The sequence below is a fragment of the Phoxinus phoxinus genome (genome assembly GCF_949152265.1).
Source record: "Phoxinus phoxinus genome assembly, chromosome: 7".
Classification (NCBI taxonomy): Eukaryota; Metazoa; Chordata; class Actinopteri; order Cypriniformes; family Leuciscidae; genus Phoxinus; species Phoxinus phoxinus.
The window spans coordinates 23,028,745-23,045,164 of record NC_136882.1 but is presented as its reverse complement, the minus strand read 5'-3'; the positions used below and the strand labels follow the sequence as shown (position 1 = coordinate 23,045,164).

General features: G+C 36.5%; 1 protein-coding gene across 5 annotated transcripts; it reads right to left on the bottom strand.

Annotated features, from left to right (window-relative positions):
- Positions 1-924: 924 nt before the first annotated feature.
- On the bottom strand, positions 925-4,361 carry esd (esterase D/formylglutathione hydrolase). 5 transcript variants are annotated; one of them, XM_079619918.1, is made up of 9 exons: positions 4,207-4,361; positions 3,703-3,781; positions 3,539-3,627; positions 3,183-3,281; positions 2,597-2,721; positions 2,337-2,456; positions 2,149-2,247; positions 1,753-1,920; positions 925-1,287 (listed from the first exon to the last, which is right to left on the bottom strand). In XM_079619918.1, exons 2-9 carry the CDS (start codon positions 3,768-3,770, stop codon positions 1,207-1,209), a joined length of 849 nt encoding a protein of 282 aa, XP_079476044.1. In that variant the 5' UTR covers positions 3,771-3,781; positions 4,207-4,361; the 3' UTR covers positions 925-1,206. The 5 variants fall into 5 exon arrangements, with proteins under 5 accessions (XP_079476044.1, XP_079476042.1, XP_079476045.1 ...); XM_079619916.1 differs by having other exon boundaries at positions 4,051-4,240; XM_079619919.1 differs by having other exon boundaries at positions 4,035-4,238.
- Positions 4,362-16,420: the final 12,059 nt, after the last annotated feature.

The window sequence follows — 16,420 nt, the reverse complement described above, 5'->3', positions numbered from 1 at the left end:
TAAAATGCATGGAATAGAAATAGGGATTAGAAAGTGTAATTTTAGAGACAATTGAAAGGGAGAGCACTTAGATTTTGGCGTTTGGTGGTAGTTTTACGAGAGGTAAGCCTTTAACATTTGCATTTATTTTAAAATCAAGTATAGATTAGACAATAGTTCCATCCTATGCACATTTTCACTGCTGTATCTTTTGATAAATTCTGTCCTTAGTTTAGATTAATTAAAGTACAGTCTCCAAATCTCTGCTACCTTGGGCAAGTTGTGCATCATTACTGTAATATCAACATTCCCCATTCAGAGAAAACGTAGTGAAACTACTTTACACTAGATTTTAATGAAGATTTGATTTTGAAATGACAGTGTTTTGCACTTTATGTATTTGGGACTCTCTTTTTTTGGCAACTGGCAAATAGTATTATGCGTGCTATTTATATTACAGTATTTGGAGGAACTATATCAGATGACTAATGTGTTTGATAAATCACCTTAAACTGCTGAATGTTATGTGGGTATTTTTTTGTCATCTTCTTCAATGTATTATAAAGAGAAAAGGCTTGTATTAAACATTTTTGTACTTTAATTTTTATAAATAGGACTTATTTTTCCATGTCTTTTCAGTGTTTGGGATTTTACCCCTTTGTAATTCTGTGAACTTTAAGGTGCATGTACAGTAATGTTTTTGGGAAAAGCATGCATGTCATTCCACCTTTTGCCTTAACCTCTGTAAATACGGTTTATTTGTACCAACTTCTACCAGTAAAAACTTTCACCTTCAAAGACTAGTTTGTTTCTTAAATAATCAGGATACTGTGACATGACATACTAGTGATGTAATTTGCTAAACTACATTAATCAGATGTCTGAACCATTTAGCCTGCTTTATGTGTGAAATGGGGACATGTAGAATAATTGTGCGCAACGGAATAATTTGCAGAATTTATGTAATTAATACAACTTAATTAAAATAATTCACTGCAGAACAAAAAATACAAAACCACAACCAAATGCCTTTATTTAAGGAAACGTCTCTACAGTTAAATATCACCCTGTTAATTATGCATAAGAAAATACAAAGGGTTACATTGTAGTTTGAGAGATGGTGAACCAGTCAAGACGTGGTTCTGATGTCATTTCCAGGTGTGTAGATGGGTTTTGTAATGATCTGGAAGGCACGAGAGCTGGTTGCCATAATCATGTTGCATAGCTTCAGGCATTCAGATATTTGGCATGGTGCTTGATGTGGTCGTTGATGAAGGAGAAGATGAAAAAGTAGCTGTGATCATAACCCTGATAGAGCAACAAAAAAACAAACAAGATTGAACAGAAAAGAACAGATTTTGTCTTAAAATATACTCCATTGTATACGGTTAAACAGAGACATCTAATCCTGAGAGTTGATTTACCGGTAGTTGCACTGATGGAGAATTCATTTAAAATATAACAAAAGTCAATGTATTAAAGTTATTATTGAGGTTTATTTAAAATTCAAAGACCCGTTCTACCACCACGTGGTCTAAAAATCTGAGACCACAAGTGAAAATGCTTTCATTTTATTATAGTTTAATACAAAAATGTTCCTTACAAATCATATTATCAGCATACAGTAATAATAATAAATTCACATGAATTTTACGGTTCTTGGTATGTGTCCATTTTGGCGTGTGGTTATCAGCACAAAAAGCCCAGGTACTGGATAATTAGATTTCCAAACATGCCATTCCTCTCATTCATCACGGTGGGTTCAGTACTGACCTGCTGAAGGCGGAAAACTACGGGAATTTTCTTCTTGGAACAGGCAGCGATCAGATTGTCAGGAAGCAGCTGACTGGAAGACAAGAACTGGTCATCACGGCCTTGATCAATCAGAATATCAAGCTCAGGACCGGAATATGATTCAGCCAATACTGTAGCGTCATACAGCTGTGGAAATGACACAAGAAGACAAATAAAGCAATGTTGTACTCGTACAATGCAGTGTGCTAAGGTAAAACTATGTTAAATAAGAACAAAATGATTATGCACTGATTATTATTTCAGAATATTACTGTTTTTACAGTATTTTTTATAAATAAATAAAAACACAAAAAAAATTATCTTACCAACCACAAATTCTGAATGGTATAGTACACACATACTATCATCTCTTACCTCCCAGGTGGACTTGTCAGATCCAAGATAGCCAGAGAAAGCTTTCTGTCCCCATGCACATTGTATGGGGTTGCAGATGGGTGCAAATGCTGACACTGCCTGAAACAGGCAAATGCACAAAATTAATATAGACTATCTGAACTTCAAATAACTAAATTATGAAGCAGTGCATATAACATGAAATATGCCTTATATTTCCCAGGATTCTTTAGTGCACAAATGAGAGCTCCATGGCCCCCCATGGAGTGACCAGAGATGGACATTTTCTCCGGATCAGCAGGGAAGTTAGAATTAATCAGTCGTGGGAGCTGAGAACAAGAGGAATGTGATGACGACGATGAGTGCGAGATCTAATGTTTACGGTGTCATTGTTTACAGTCATCAGAGTATAACTTTGTTTTCCTACTAGTGACTAAGTACGTTTTTGGAACAGAGCTAAAGTACACACCTCCTCTGTGACATACGAGTACATGCGGTAGTTGGTCTTCCAGGGCTCCTGGGTGGCATTAACGTAGAATCCTGCACCTGTCCCGAAGTCCCAGCTCTCTTCCTCTCCTTCAATATTGCATCCACCTGACGAGAGCAGAATCATCTCATTTTCTGAGAATAGGCTTATGTGTAAATGAGGACATTTCAGTTTTGGTTGTTGACTCGAATATTTCTGACAACAAAATAACAATAGCCAGAAGTTTTTCACTTTCTTACTGCAACAGTACAGACTTAAATGGCAAAATATTAGTTTACATTTGATTTATGCTTGAACTGGAATTTCTCCAAGCAGTGGAGTGACTGTCTGGTGGGAAACTCTAAACTGGGAAGTCACAATGCTATTTGATCCTCAGGGGATACTCTTTTTATCTATATGTTGCAGTAATGTTCAGCCCCAAAATCCACCTGTTTCCATAATTAATATGCGTTTGTCCGTGTATCTCCAGGATTTGGCCGAGCAGAAATCAAAATTATAGGGTGTAATGTATCCAGAGATGGACAAGCAAGACTGGAAACTGGTGTATAACAAATGTTGAGATGTTTACGTGGACTGGTGTCTGGAGCTACAATGATGATCCCATGTTCAGAAGCCGCCTGCTGGCTCCCTGCTTTAGTGATGAAGTTTTGCTCTGTGCATGTCAAACCTAGAAAACACAGTGTTACCGGTAAATACATTTTTAGTAGCATACTGGTATGTACAACAATACAATTATTGTTGGCTCTTTGACTGATTTGTTCCTCTTTTGTAAGTCACTTTGAAGAAGAAAAAAAGTCTGCTAAAAGCATGAATGTAAACGTACTTAAAGGCAACAATATAGTATACTTCAGTATGCAGTATGAAATAGTTACGCTCATTCACTCAAACTGGCCTAGAGAAGTGAATCAGAATGAATTCAAGTACCTGAAAGCCAATAAAACACTGGGCATTTGGAGCTCTCTGCCTTGGGAGGAAGGTAAATGGCGAACTTCATTTTACATTTTAACTCAGAGCTGGAAATAGAGTTGATGTTAAGATCAGTAAGTATGTTTAATTCGAGGGTTTTGATGAAGCCTACAGTCTCTCACCTGTCATGCTCGAACACTTTCTGATATCCATCACTGCACTTATTAGAAGATACTTGTGTCAGTGCCATGGCGCCGTTTACTGTGTTCAGAAAAATCAGAATTCGAGTTATGAAATTAGACAGACTCACTTTGCACTCGTACATATGCACAAATATTACTTCATGTTATGACTTTAATACATAAAGGGTGATCGCTTTCGATAACCTTTCATGTATCTGGACACCATTTAAAGCTTAGCTTATCCAATAATTTCGTTGAACAGTTAATTCATGTTTAGCACTCCACACTCATGGAGTTTGCGCATGCGCACTGCAGTAACTGGCCTGCCAAACTCTCAGCTCTGCTTACGGGATCTGCAGAAAACGACCCAAAGAAGCCCCTCGGTACGCTTGAAAGAATGCCAAAGCATACGTTGAAGAAATGTACGTTTTAATTAGTTCCCGTGTAACAGTCCTCTTCGTGCAGGATATTGGCCTGGCCTGGATATTATTTTGTAGCACTTACCTCTGCTGCAGCTAAAGGATTCAGAGTCCAGTGTGACGTCAGGGTTAGCGTAAGACGTAAAATCACGCCCCCTTACGTTTTTGGTCTGTGCTTCTACGTTTTGGTCATACAGGGGCGCTCGAGAGATATGTTTGTTTGATGTCCTTCCGTTAGTGTGCGCCCAAGAAATTACATTTACAAACTTTATATTGGATCTCTTGGAAATAAGATGTTTTTTGTTTCCCCCCCAAAAGTAAGAATGAATTAAATATAGGCCTAAAGGTCGATTATATTTTAATATTTTACAGGCGAAATATATGATGCTGGCCTTGTAGATAATCACCTTCTGACCAACTGAGGATGTCCGAATGTTTTCCTAAGGCCACGTGACCCGAGGAGTCGTCAGATCAAAAAGTATGCCTAAAACAGAAAGGTGACAAGAAAACAGTGAGCCAAACATATCTATCTATCTATCTATCTATCTATCTATCTATCTATCTATATATCTATCTATCTATCTATCTATCTATCTATCTATCTATCTATCTATCTATCTATCTATCTATCTATCTATCTATCTATCTATCTATCTAGAAATATAAAGTAGGCCTACACATGATAATTAATCAGTGTTTATATTAATGTGAACTCTTAACGGTCTGAAAGTGTTAATAAATGTGAACACCTGACATTGAAAGCTTACATAACTGGATATGTTTGTGCCTTGTTAATTATGATACAATACAAAGTATAAACTTCCCATGGTGTATATTAGTCAAGATTAGTCAAGATAAAAATTAGGACTTGATGGTTGTGTTGTACCCTGGAGCATATTAACGAGTGGATTTTTAGATTGTTTTGGACACTCGTTCATTTATGGATGTGAAGCTGCGAATGATACATCAGTGCCCTGCCTAACAGCGTAATATACAGATGGCATACTGTTATATCAGTTACAATAACGCTTTTTTTGTGTGTGTGGCTCTACTAAAATCGTAATTTGTCCTTCCTATGAAATCAAATTATTTGTTACCATACCCTAGCCGTCGCTTATCCTTATAGACCATTAATGAACTTTATTATTTTAGTGTCCTTCAACTGATTTCTGTGTCACCTTAAGTACTGCCATCATTTAGTACAAAACACTCGGCATGATTCAGTGCCTACTTCCACTGCACTGCATAAATGTGATCAGGATGAAATGACAGACTCCATGGAAACGTGTCACTTTGAGCATCTCAAACCAATAAGCCCTTCTTTTCTAAAAAAAAACTAAATAAACAGTAATGACCACATACAATGACCACATTCAGTAATGAAAATACATTAGTGTCCCCTGTTAAAGTCAAATTGTAGGCTGTCCAGACAATTACCAGAGCATGGAACGGAATGCTTACTTAATTTAACCGCAGAAACACAGTGTACTGAAGAACAGGAAGAACACAATCAGTCTCTCTCCGTCAGCCATCTGTAAAGGCATTTTACCTTCAACATTTTATTTTTATTGGTTTTCTAATAAAAACTCCAAAAGTATTTTGCCTTATCTGGTAACAACATTAATCCTTAAATTCTAATCATCGATCCACCCGGTGCTAATGTTTCCAAATTATTCAGTACACTACTGGTGATACCTTCAGACTAGAGTCATGCAGGACCCCTCACATATACTTATAAACTATTCTATGCAAAACAAAATGTGTATAAATAGAGTTGTATGTTTGACACTGAAAATTCCAAAAAGACAAAGTGCACTTAAGGGCACAACAACTGGATGACAAAATAACCTGGTAACACTTTACAATACGGTCCCATTAGATAACATTAGTAAATGCATTACCTATAACAATGAGTAATACATTTGTTACTGATTGTATTAATCTTTGTTTATGTTATTTAATACAACTTTTTTATTGTTTACTGTTAGTTCATGTTAACCAGTGTTAACAAACCTTAGTGTAAAGTGTTACCAATAACCTTATGAAGTTCTTATGCAAGATCTCACCTCGTGGGGCATCAATGATCATGAGGAAGGTGAGGGATCAGCCCAGAACTACACGGCAATGTAGTACAGTTTAAAATCCTGCAGCGCACGCAAGGTCCCCCTGCTCAAGCCAGCTCATGTCCAGGCCCGTCTGAAGTTTGCCAATGACCATCTGGATGATCCAGAGGAGGAATGGGAGAAGGTCATGTGGTCTGATGAGACAAAAATAGAGCTTTTTGGTCTAAACTCCACTCGCCGTGTTTGGAGGAAGAAGGATGAGTACAACCCCAAGAACACCATCCCAACCGTGAAGCATGGAGGTGGAAACATCATTCTTTGGGGATGCTTTTCTGCAAAGGGGACAGGACGACTGCACCGTATTGAGGGGAGGATGGATGGATGGGGCCATGTATCGCAAGATCTTGGCCAACAACCTCCTTCCCTCAGTAAGAGCATTGAAGATTGGTCGTGGCTGGGTCTTCCGGCATTACAACGACCCAAAACACACAGCCAGGGCAACTAAGAAGTGGCTCCGCAAGAAGCATCTCAAGGTCCTGGAGTGGCCTAGCCAGTCTCCAGACCTGAACCCAATAGAAAATCTTTGGAGGGAGCTGAAAGTCCGTATTGCCCAGCGACAGCCCCTGAACCTGAAGGATCTAGAGAAGGTCTGTATGGAGGAGTGGGCCAAAATCCTTGCTGCAGTGTGTGCAAACCTGGTCAAGAACTACAGGAAACTTATGATCTCTGTAATTGCAAACAAAGGTTTCTGTACCAAATAAGTTCTGCTTTTCTGATGTATCAAATACTTATGTCATGCAATAAAATGCAAATGAATTACTTAAAAATCATACAATTTGATTATCTGGATTTTTGTTTTAGATTCCGTCACTAGTTGAAGAGTATGATAAAAATTACAGACTTACATGCTTTGTAAGTGGGAAAACCTGCAAAATCGGCAGAAAAAAATGTTCTCCCCACTGTATATCATTTGGGACAAAACTATACTTTGAACATTCCACTCCAATTTAGTGCATCATCCGGGTATTTAAAGTGCACTTTTTCTTTTTGGAATTTTCAGTGTGAACACAATACTCACACTATTTATACTACAAAACGTCATACTGTACAATAGTGCACAATTATGCAAATTGGGACGCACATAGTATTCGAAAAACAATAGGCAAAAAGTGACATACTACAACTTCAGCCGAGATTCTGAATTGTGCATTCGATGGACACACGACAGTATAAACAACCTGGACATAGTCTGAATTTTACCCATAATCATACTACATAGAGCATACTTTTCTAACAGTCGGTAAGCAAATTCAAACCCAAATGTAGTACCTATACTCATTAGTTAGCAATTTCAGACGCAGCGCCAGTCTTTGGTTTCCAAAGGAACTTAGTCTTTCGAATGACTCCCACATAATATATGAACACGGAGTCTGTCTAGCTGAAAGGGAATTTGATCACACTTCCCCTGTTATGAATCATCACTAAAGTCTGAAAGGCTTACTGATTTCAAAAGCTTAATAATACTCTCAATGTTCGCATGTTAGATAAAAGGCTGACCATCAATATAAAGATGAAGTGAGCCGTAATCACCCTTTTTTTAACCAAGTGGTTTAGACACATTTGTTACTGATTTAGCTTTAGCACATACTGATAAAGCATGAGAGTGAGATTTACAGCTAAGGTGACACATACTTGCAACCTCATTTGATTTACAGCTACGCATCAAGCACAAGGCCAGTGATTTGAATGGAGTGCAAAAGAATAGAGTCTAACCTTGTGATGGTTGAGCTGGATGCCTTTTTCATGTCTCAAGCTTTCTCTAACTTCTGCTAAATGGATCTCTATTTGTTATTTTTTATACATGTTTATATATATATTATTAGTGCTGTGAAATCAATTAATTGTGATTAATCGCATCTAACATAAAAGTTTGTGTTTACAAAATATATATGTATATGTATGTATATTATATTAACACACATCAAAATAGCTTTGCCGTTTTATTTATTTTTAATTCTATTGATTTTAGTCCAATTAAATTATTGAATTACATTTTTCATTCTATTTATTTATTTTTAAATGTATTTATTTATAGTTGCTATTTCACAAACATCAAATCTTTTTTCCATTTGTTTTATTAATTTGAAATATAATTTATTATCCATTTTGGAACATTCACTTATACACGCAAAATTAAAGCATCATTAAGATGCAAATGACCTGATTTTATACCCCCGTCCTCTTGTATCTCTCTCTGCCATAATCCTCTACTGATCACCTGAGGATAAGAACGTAACCGGAAAAAAAGGAAATGACATGGTCACATCATGATTCACAGATCTTGCCGAAACTGAAGATCAGAATCGGCAAGGGACCTTTAGCATTTCAATAGATTTATTTCACACTGAGCGATGGCCTGCACTCCAGCAATTTCCAAATGCTCTGTTTTTGAAACTGAAAGCGTGTTATTTTCTTGGCACTCTCAAAGAAATACGAAGCTGGATGCAAGAAACTGGCCAAGTGGTCTTGACTGCACATAAATCTTCAGCAGATCTTTGATTTTAACAATGTGCTCTAGAATTATGATGCTTTTATGGTGCAGTTTAGATTACAGCTGTAAAAACCAATAAAGTACTTCAGAAATTGTGGTCTAGCAGAGAAAGCAGAAGGTCAGAAAAGCCGTGAAGAATGTCACGGACCGGTGGCGGTTTGCTATTAGAAAATGAATTTAGATATATCACCAACAGTATGAGAAACACATAATACATCTTATGATATTTTTAAGTAGCCAGAACTGCAGTAGATCACAAAGCCCTGCATCTCTGATGGTCTTCAGCTATTATGAACATCAACATATTTATGTGCCTAGGCCGTATTATTGGTAATAGTAAAGTGTCACACTTGCTTATGTGTGAAAAATACATGTGAACTGAATGGTTGATCCCATCAGGGAGATGAATCAACAGCTTTTAAAAAAAAAGAAGCTACGAAGGTCAGGCATCCATAGTCAAAAGGAAGCAGCCGTTGTAAGCTCTTGAAATCATCCCTTCAGTCGGTGAAAAGCTCAACTGTGCTGAGTTTTACTGGCAATTTCTGGCTGGATCCGAGGCATCTGCGATCATTTCATCTACTACCTGTCAGTCTAAAAGCAATTTAACACAAGGTAAGAAAAGGAAGGGGGAGAGAAGAAGAAGGTAGAAGATAAAAAACAGAGGGGTTTTGTTTGTATATGGCCATAACGTATGGTGATATTAGCATTTTAATTTCAGAAATCTTTTTCGCCTTTGCTCCTTGAGTCGGTCCTGCTCTCTTTTAATGAGTCTCCCATGTATCACAGAGGTGATTCATAGGATTACAGGCGTGATGTGCCATATGTGAATAATTTAGCATCAGCTCAAAAGAGGGTTTAGGAGAACCCCAGAAAAAACATGAAAGGAGTGTCAAGCAGGGTTCATTCTTTACTCGTGCCTCTTATGGCAGCTTTCTCTCTCTCTCTTTCACACTCATTTTTGAGCAACTGTGACAGTTGGCATTTCATGCTTAAAGTTCAAAGAACTTTGCTGTGAGCCTGATTTTCCCATCTCTCTCTCTCAAATATAACTTTAGCCCTGGAGGATTGATAGTCATATTCTAGGTGGGCGTAGTAGTTAGTTCTGGGTTGGATGAAGCCCTCCAGCATGAAGACTAAACTGCTCACAAAGCGTTCTTTAATTGAATGAAATCACTGTGTACGTGCGTGTTTCTGTGTGTAGGTGTGTGTTGGTACGTGTGCATGTTTTTTTGGGCCAGTAAATGACATGAATGTATTAAACAAATTCACCTTAAGGTTATTTAATTTTGAAAGAAAATGCCACCCACATGCCTTCTGATTCCCAGCAGCCGCTGCTGCACCTCGCTGATTAGGAATCGCACAGGTGCCAGTCATATCATAAAACCCACACGCAGATTATGACACACACAGTCCAGACAAACATACTCAATGAAATATATACTGTATATATATTTACAGACTTGATGTGAATATTGTATCATCGGTTCAGAAGGTGGTTTGGTTATCACAAACCAAATATCCTGGAATCACAAACTGAATCATGGTCAATTTAATACTCTTATTTGATCAATTTTGCCAATATTGGGAGCCTTTCAGTCAGAAAGGTTAAGAAACGCTAAGAGAAACCCTAAATTATATATGTTTATATATAAATGTATAAAATCTTATATTGTATATTGAATTGTACTCAAGCATATCATTATTTTTATATTGCAGGAAGCTTCCTCTTACAATTGAAAACAACAATCGGTTTTCCAGATCAGAACACAATTTTTCATGTATTTGTTTTACCATGAACATATAGTGATGATTCAGGCATCTGGCCTGCGGCGCTGATGGAACAGGACATTTTCAAAACGATTGTTTACAAAAACTTTCATTCATATTCATGATTTTGTCGAGTAACCCAGGGAAGATCTGGCATAATGGAAATACTTTCCGTGTCCACTTCTTAACAGAATATCCAGAAACTGCAGTGTACAATAGTGATGATGATAGTGTCTGCGCTCTTCACTTTGATGTTCTTTTGACGTTTAATGGAATCGCTGGCACATATTCAGCTCTTACTTACTCTTTTATTTTAGCTGTCAGATGGTTGCAGTCGAAAGAGCAGTAGGCCTACGAGCTGCTTTATCTAGGATAACCGGAAAGCTAATTCATAACCACTGCGTCTGGAATTGCATACTGTATAGTAGCAGTTGTGTGCGGCGGTGTTTCAAAATGAGTCCTCACTTTGTAATATACATATATATATCAAATGTAAATTTTAAGTCCCTGTTACACTTAATTTTCCTGGTTAAATAAACATTACGAAGAAGAGACCAAATACAAATAAATCTATGTCGTATTTTTTACACTATAATGTTATATTCATTAAAACCATTAAACCAAAAATATATTTTTTAGGCATTTTTACATTTATTACAAAATAATAACTAAAGGCAGTAACAATTTAAACAATATACTTTAGCCTATATTATCTGTGAACTAATGTTCAGCTTTTCTTTTCAATAGTCAATTCATTTTCATCAGTCATCAAGCTTGTAGCCTTATACACTGCCCTGGAAAAAAAGTATACTTTATTGTATTTGAAATATATTCCCTTTTTCAATTGCAAATATAATATATATATAAAATAATATATATATCTTAATAAAAAGTATATTAGCATCATGCTTTTACCTATTTTCACAATACAACTTTTAACACACTTTAAATTATACACTAAAAAAATATATTTTAGAAAAATATACTTGAAGTGAAAATTCAGTTTATTTTTCAAAAGTGTATTTATTTGCACTTTATTAATATTTTAGGTATATTTGAACTGTGTGCTGGAAATGATCTTTGTAACAATGCATTAAAAGTATACTTTCAAAATACATTATAGTATACAATAGTATGTTGTACAAAGTATAGCTAAGTTTTATTTGTCTAATAATGTACATTTGTTATTGAAGACAAAGTATGCAATTATTGCATAGTAGTATTAATTATAGTATTTGGAATAAGCCAAAGATATTAATGAGCCTATACCTTCCTGATCCCGTCCTCCTCTTTCTCTCCCACCTCACTTCCTGTCTAGCTACTGTAAAAATAGATACATAAATAAAACATTTATATAAATACACTTATGGTATATTGTATGTTTCGAAGACACTCTCATGAATTTGTAATGTACTTGTAACAAAAATAAAGTACACTTTAATATCACTAATCAAGTAGGCTATATAATAGTCCATACACAGGAATATACTTAAAGTATACTAAATACACTTAAAGTTATGCTTTACTACAATTTAATTACAACTAAAATATGCTTGGTATAAAATTAGTTGTAGCAAAATAGCACACTTCAAGTTAACTAATCATTAACACAGTTGATTATGTGTAAGATCATGTATACACTGTCTTTTAATTAGTCTGGCTGCAAGTATACTTAGCTTTTTGTTTTCACCAAGGTTGTCACAGACACAAAGATGTATCTTTAATTTCCACAAGCTGATTGCTCACTAAAACCCCCCACAGTCATCAGGTTTTTAGGCCCCTTCAAGTTTGATTTTGACATGACATAAAGCGTGAAATTGTTTACCTACTTTTTAATTAGTCTTCCCATTAATGCCATGTCTTCATTCAGGCCGATTCGAGAATGTGCACGAATACAAGAGGCGGGTTTATTGCACGAACCAATCATATCCAAGGATTGACATTGCCACCTCTCATGTGCCTTTCCCTCATTCACTCTCAATTATCTCCTTATCATTGTTTTATTTTTGTAATTTCGATTATTTCCTCATGCAGTTTTTTTGAGACACTGCCTCAGAGGAAACGCCCCTGTATGATAGGTACTACATTTGGTTTATATAGTATGAATGAAATTTGGACATACTACACTGTTAGAAATTTCTTGTAATTTTTACAGGAAATTCCTGGCTAATAGTTGCCGTGAATTTACTGTAAACAGTATACAGGACTGTTATTGTAAAATAATTACAACAAGGTACTGAATTTCCTGTAATTTCACAGGATAGAATACTGTAAATATTACAGCAAAATTTTATATTTACGGCAACTCAGTAGCCAGGAATTTCCTGTAATTTTAGAGATTTCCTGTAAATTCACAGGACAGAATATTGTAAATATTACAATTAAATGTTGTAACTTGGATAAATGTCCTCTTTCAGACTTCTGCAAAGAAAAACAAAACACTTAGTATTTTTTTTAATATTTTTTTATTTTCTCTTAAAACTGACGAGAAAACAAACAATCCATTACTGTACAGTACAGTAAAACTTGAATGCCTCGTTTTTCTCTGCCTTGCTGCCCGTCTGGGCATTTATGCCGCAAAAGGCTCTGAAAACAGGGGAAAAAACACACTTATCAGGTAACATTTAAGACTTGATATGACATGGTCATAACCATGACATGAAACATTAAGGGATCTTTATGAATGAATGAGTGCTTGTGTGTGTGTGTGTGTGTGTGTGAGACTGAGAGTCATCGTGGGCTATATGAGTATGTGTGTGTCTGTGGCTTGGCACGATCGATGCAAGGGTCTGCGATGCGAGTGCAAGATTCAAGCAATCACTGTTCAGTAAAACCTTTCAGTAAAATCTGATCACTCAAAATGCGAAGTAGGTAATATGTTTCTGTATTAAGTGGGCCGAGGTGACTTACTGACATCCCTAACTCTAACAAAAAATGTCAATTACAGAAAAGTTATAAACATTGATTAAGATCCCTTAATATATCAAGTCATTGCTTATGGAGGTATATTTGATTCAAATCAACTGAACGCCTGTGACAGTGCGATTTGTAGTTGTAGAGAATAGCCACACATGTGTATCAGTAAATTTGAAGTCACAGAGAGAAATTATTTAATGAGTTGCAAACTTGTAGACTTTTTTTTCTCTCCCACAAACACAACACAGTTACACCTTCTCAAATTCTTCATTGCAGGTTCACAAATCCTATTCTACAAATCACAAATTAAGAAACTCGTACGCTCACATTTTTAATACAATCGCTGTAGTGAATATGGTGCACAACGCATTTACACACCCGCATCAAGAAATGTGAAGTCGTGGAGAAATTTAGCACATCCACAAATCAGTATGTGAACTCATCCAATGAGAGTTGCACACTTGAAGAATATTTCTTGTATGACTTGTATATGTTTCTAGCACAAACACAAGTACATAACTACAGCTGCTTGAATCTGCTGCAACGAATCTCAAACACTGTTACAAAAGGTAAAAATAGTTTCAGCGCGAACTTGATATACAATTGTGCATCATTTAATTTCATAAAAGTATATGAGCTTTATGAAATGATGCACAATTGTATTTTAAGTTCGCGCTGAAACTATATTTACCTTTTTTGAAATAATCCATTAATAAACCTGCTGAGAAACGATCGCGTGAACTAAAATGTGCAGTTAGACATGCGCATGCTCTGGAAACTCATGAATATTAATGTAGGCTCCGCCAAGTGCCTCTACAGATGCACAACACACTTTTGAACCAAATATCATGGTGCAAAATGGAGAGCGCGCAAAACTTGTCACTTGAAAGCGAAAAACAGTGTTTGAGATTCGTTGCAGCAGATTCAAGCAGCTGTAGTTATGTACTTGTGTTTGTGCTAGAAACATACAAGAAATATTCTTCAAGTGTGCAACTCTCATTGGATGAGTTCACATACTGATTTGTGGATGTGCAAAATTTCTCCACGACTTCACATTTCTTGATGCGGGTGTGTAAATGCGTTTTGCACCATATTCACTGCAGCAATTGTATTAAAAATGTGAGCGTACGAGTTTCTTAATTTGTGATTTGTAGAATAGGATTTGTGAACCTGCAATGAAGAATTTGAGAAGGTGTAACTGTGTTGTGTTTGTGGGAGAGAAAAAAAAGTCTACAAGTTTGCAACTCATTAAATAATTTCTCTCTATGACTTCAAATTTACTGATACACATGTGTGGCTATTCTCTACAACTACAAATCGCACTGTCACAGGCGTTCAGTTGATTTGAATCAAATATACCTCCATCATTGCTATGATCGTTTTCATGACAGTGCCATGTTTAAACTCACCTCTGAATTCAAGTGTGCTTACGGCTTCTGTGGGGCCCCCATCACACCATGCTCCTTCCATGGACATAATCCACGTCTGCGCCGCGCAGTATCTCTCCTGAAACCCATTAACAATATGATAACTAAAAGCTGCACAACACACTATTGCCACCTAACATGAATTCATTAATGGTCAAGTGGAGAAAGACTCGCACACCTCCACTTGAACATTATTATCTCCTTAAACCCCCGCACCCTCCATCAACAACTCAAATAAAGACATTTTTAAACCGAAAAATTGCTCAAAAATGACGTTCGAATATTCCCTCTAAAGAACAATCAAACATATATTCGAACATTTGGTTGGACATTTTGTCAATTACGCGCATTACGTCAATAACAGGACAAATTAATACAAAGAGACACAACTACTTGTATAGGTAGTTTATTTAAGTTTAAACCTATTTGACAACGTATTACCTACACTAAAACAAGCAAATCAACTAATGGCTAAGACCGCAGAGCACCTCACTCTCGCTCGCTGGCACTCTCTCTCTCTCGCCCTCACCGCTCTCTGTGCATAGCAGCTAACGTTAACGGTTTAAACTAACAACAACAACAATAAACAAATGTTGAATGCTGATCAAGAGTTTTGTGCAAGCAATTTAAGGGCGCGACTCTTGTCCCAAATATAGCAGGCTTCATTCAGTGATTGAAACAAATATTATTAACATTAATTGAAGTTTTACAGTATATAGAACCGACATTGAACGCTCCGAGCGAGCTGTGCTGTGCTAACTTAACGTTAAACATGAAACTTTTCCTTGACGTGAAACGGTAACGTTAAATAATCAAACCAGTGGGAGCCTGCAGTGCATGAAAGTGCTGTATCTAAGTTAACCTAAGTTACCTTATTCATGCAATATCCCCGCGCCTCTGCTAAGTTACCACGGCGTGTTTTTCCACATTCGAATATTAATTTTCACCTTCGAAATTCTGTTTTTAAAACTATTCGAATTTAGAATATTCGTTGACAGCCCTAAATGACAGTCGAGCTAGCTAGCCAATCCATCCAAACAGTGAAAGAACCACGTTGACGTTACTTCAGGCAGATTAAAAATAGCATTCATTTGTGATGAACAAGATAAGTTAACGCTAACGTTAGCAACTACCAGTAACGTATACCTGATTTCAATGGACTGATGGAGGAAGAGACGCGTTAATAACGTTAGCTAACTTATCATAAAAGCACCTATTTCTGCCCATGCCCTATTTCAGCTGTTTTCAGCCTAACGTATAACTTACAGCTGACTTTATGTTAGCTAATCAAAGCAGACAAAACCGTCACCATCCACTCAGATATGCAGAACTAATAACGTTATATCTATGATATAAAAATACATAGGGTAACAGTAACGTGAAGTTAACTTACCTTCGTCCCAGAATGTTTGCTGCTTCTTTTTTCGTCTTCTTGAATGATGGCTTAGTCCCAGAATGTTCGTTTAGAACTAACCGCCTAAAAATTCAAAATTCAGTCCGCGGTGAACCCATGATGCAACGCGGTGGCTGTAAAATCATTGTAAAACTCCGCGTGTACAGTGTAGTTACAATAAA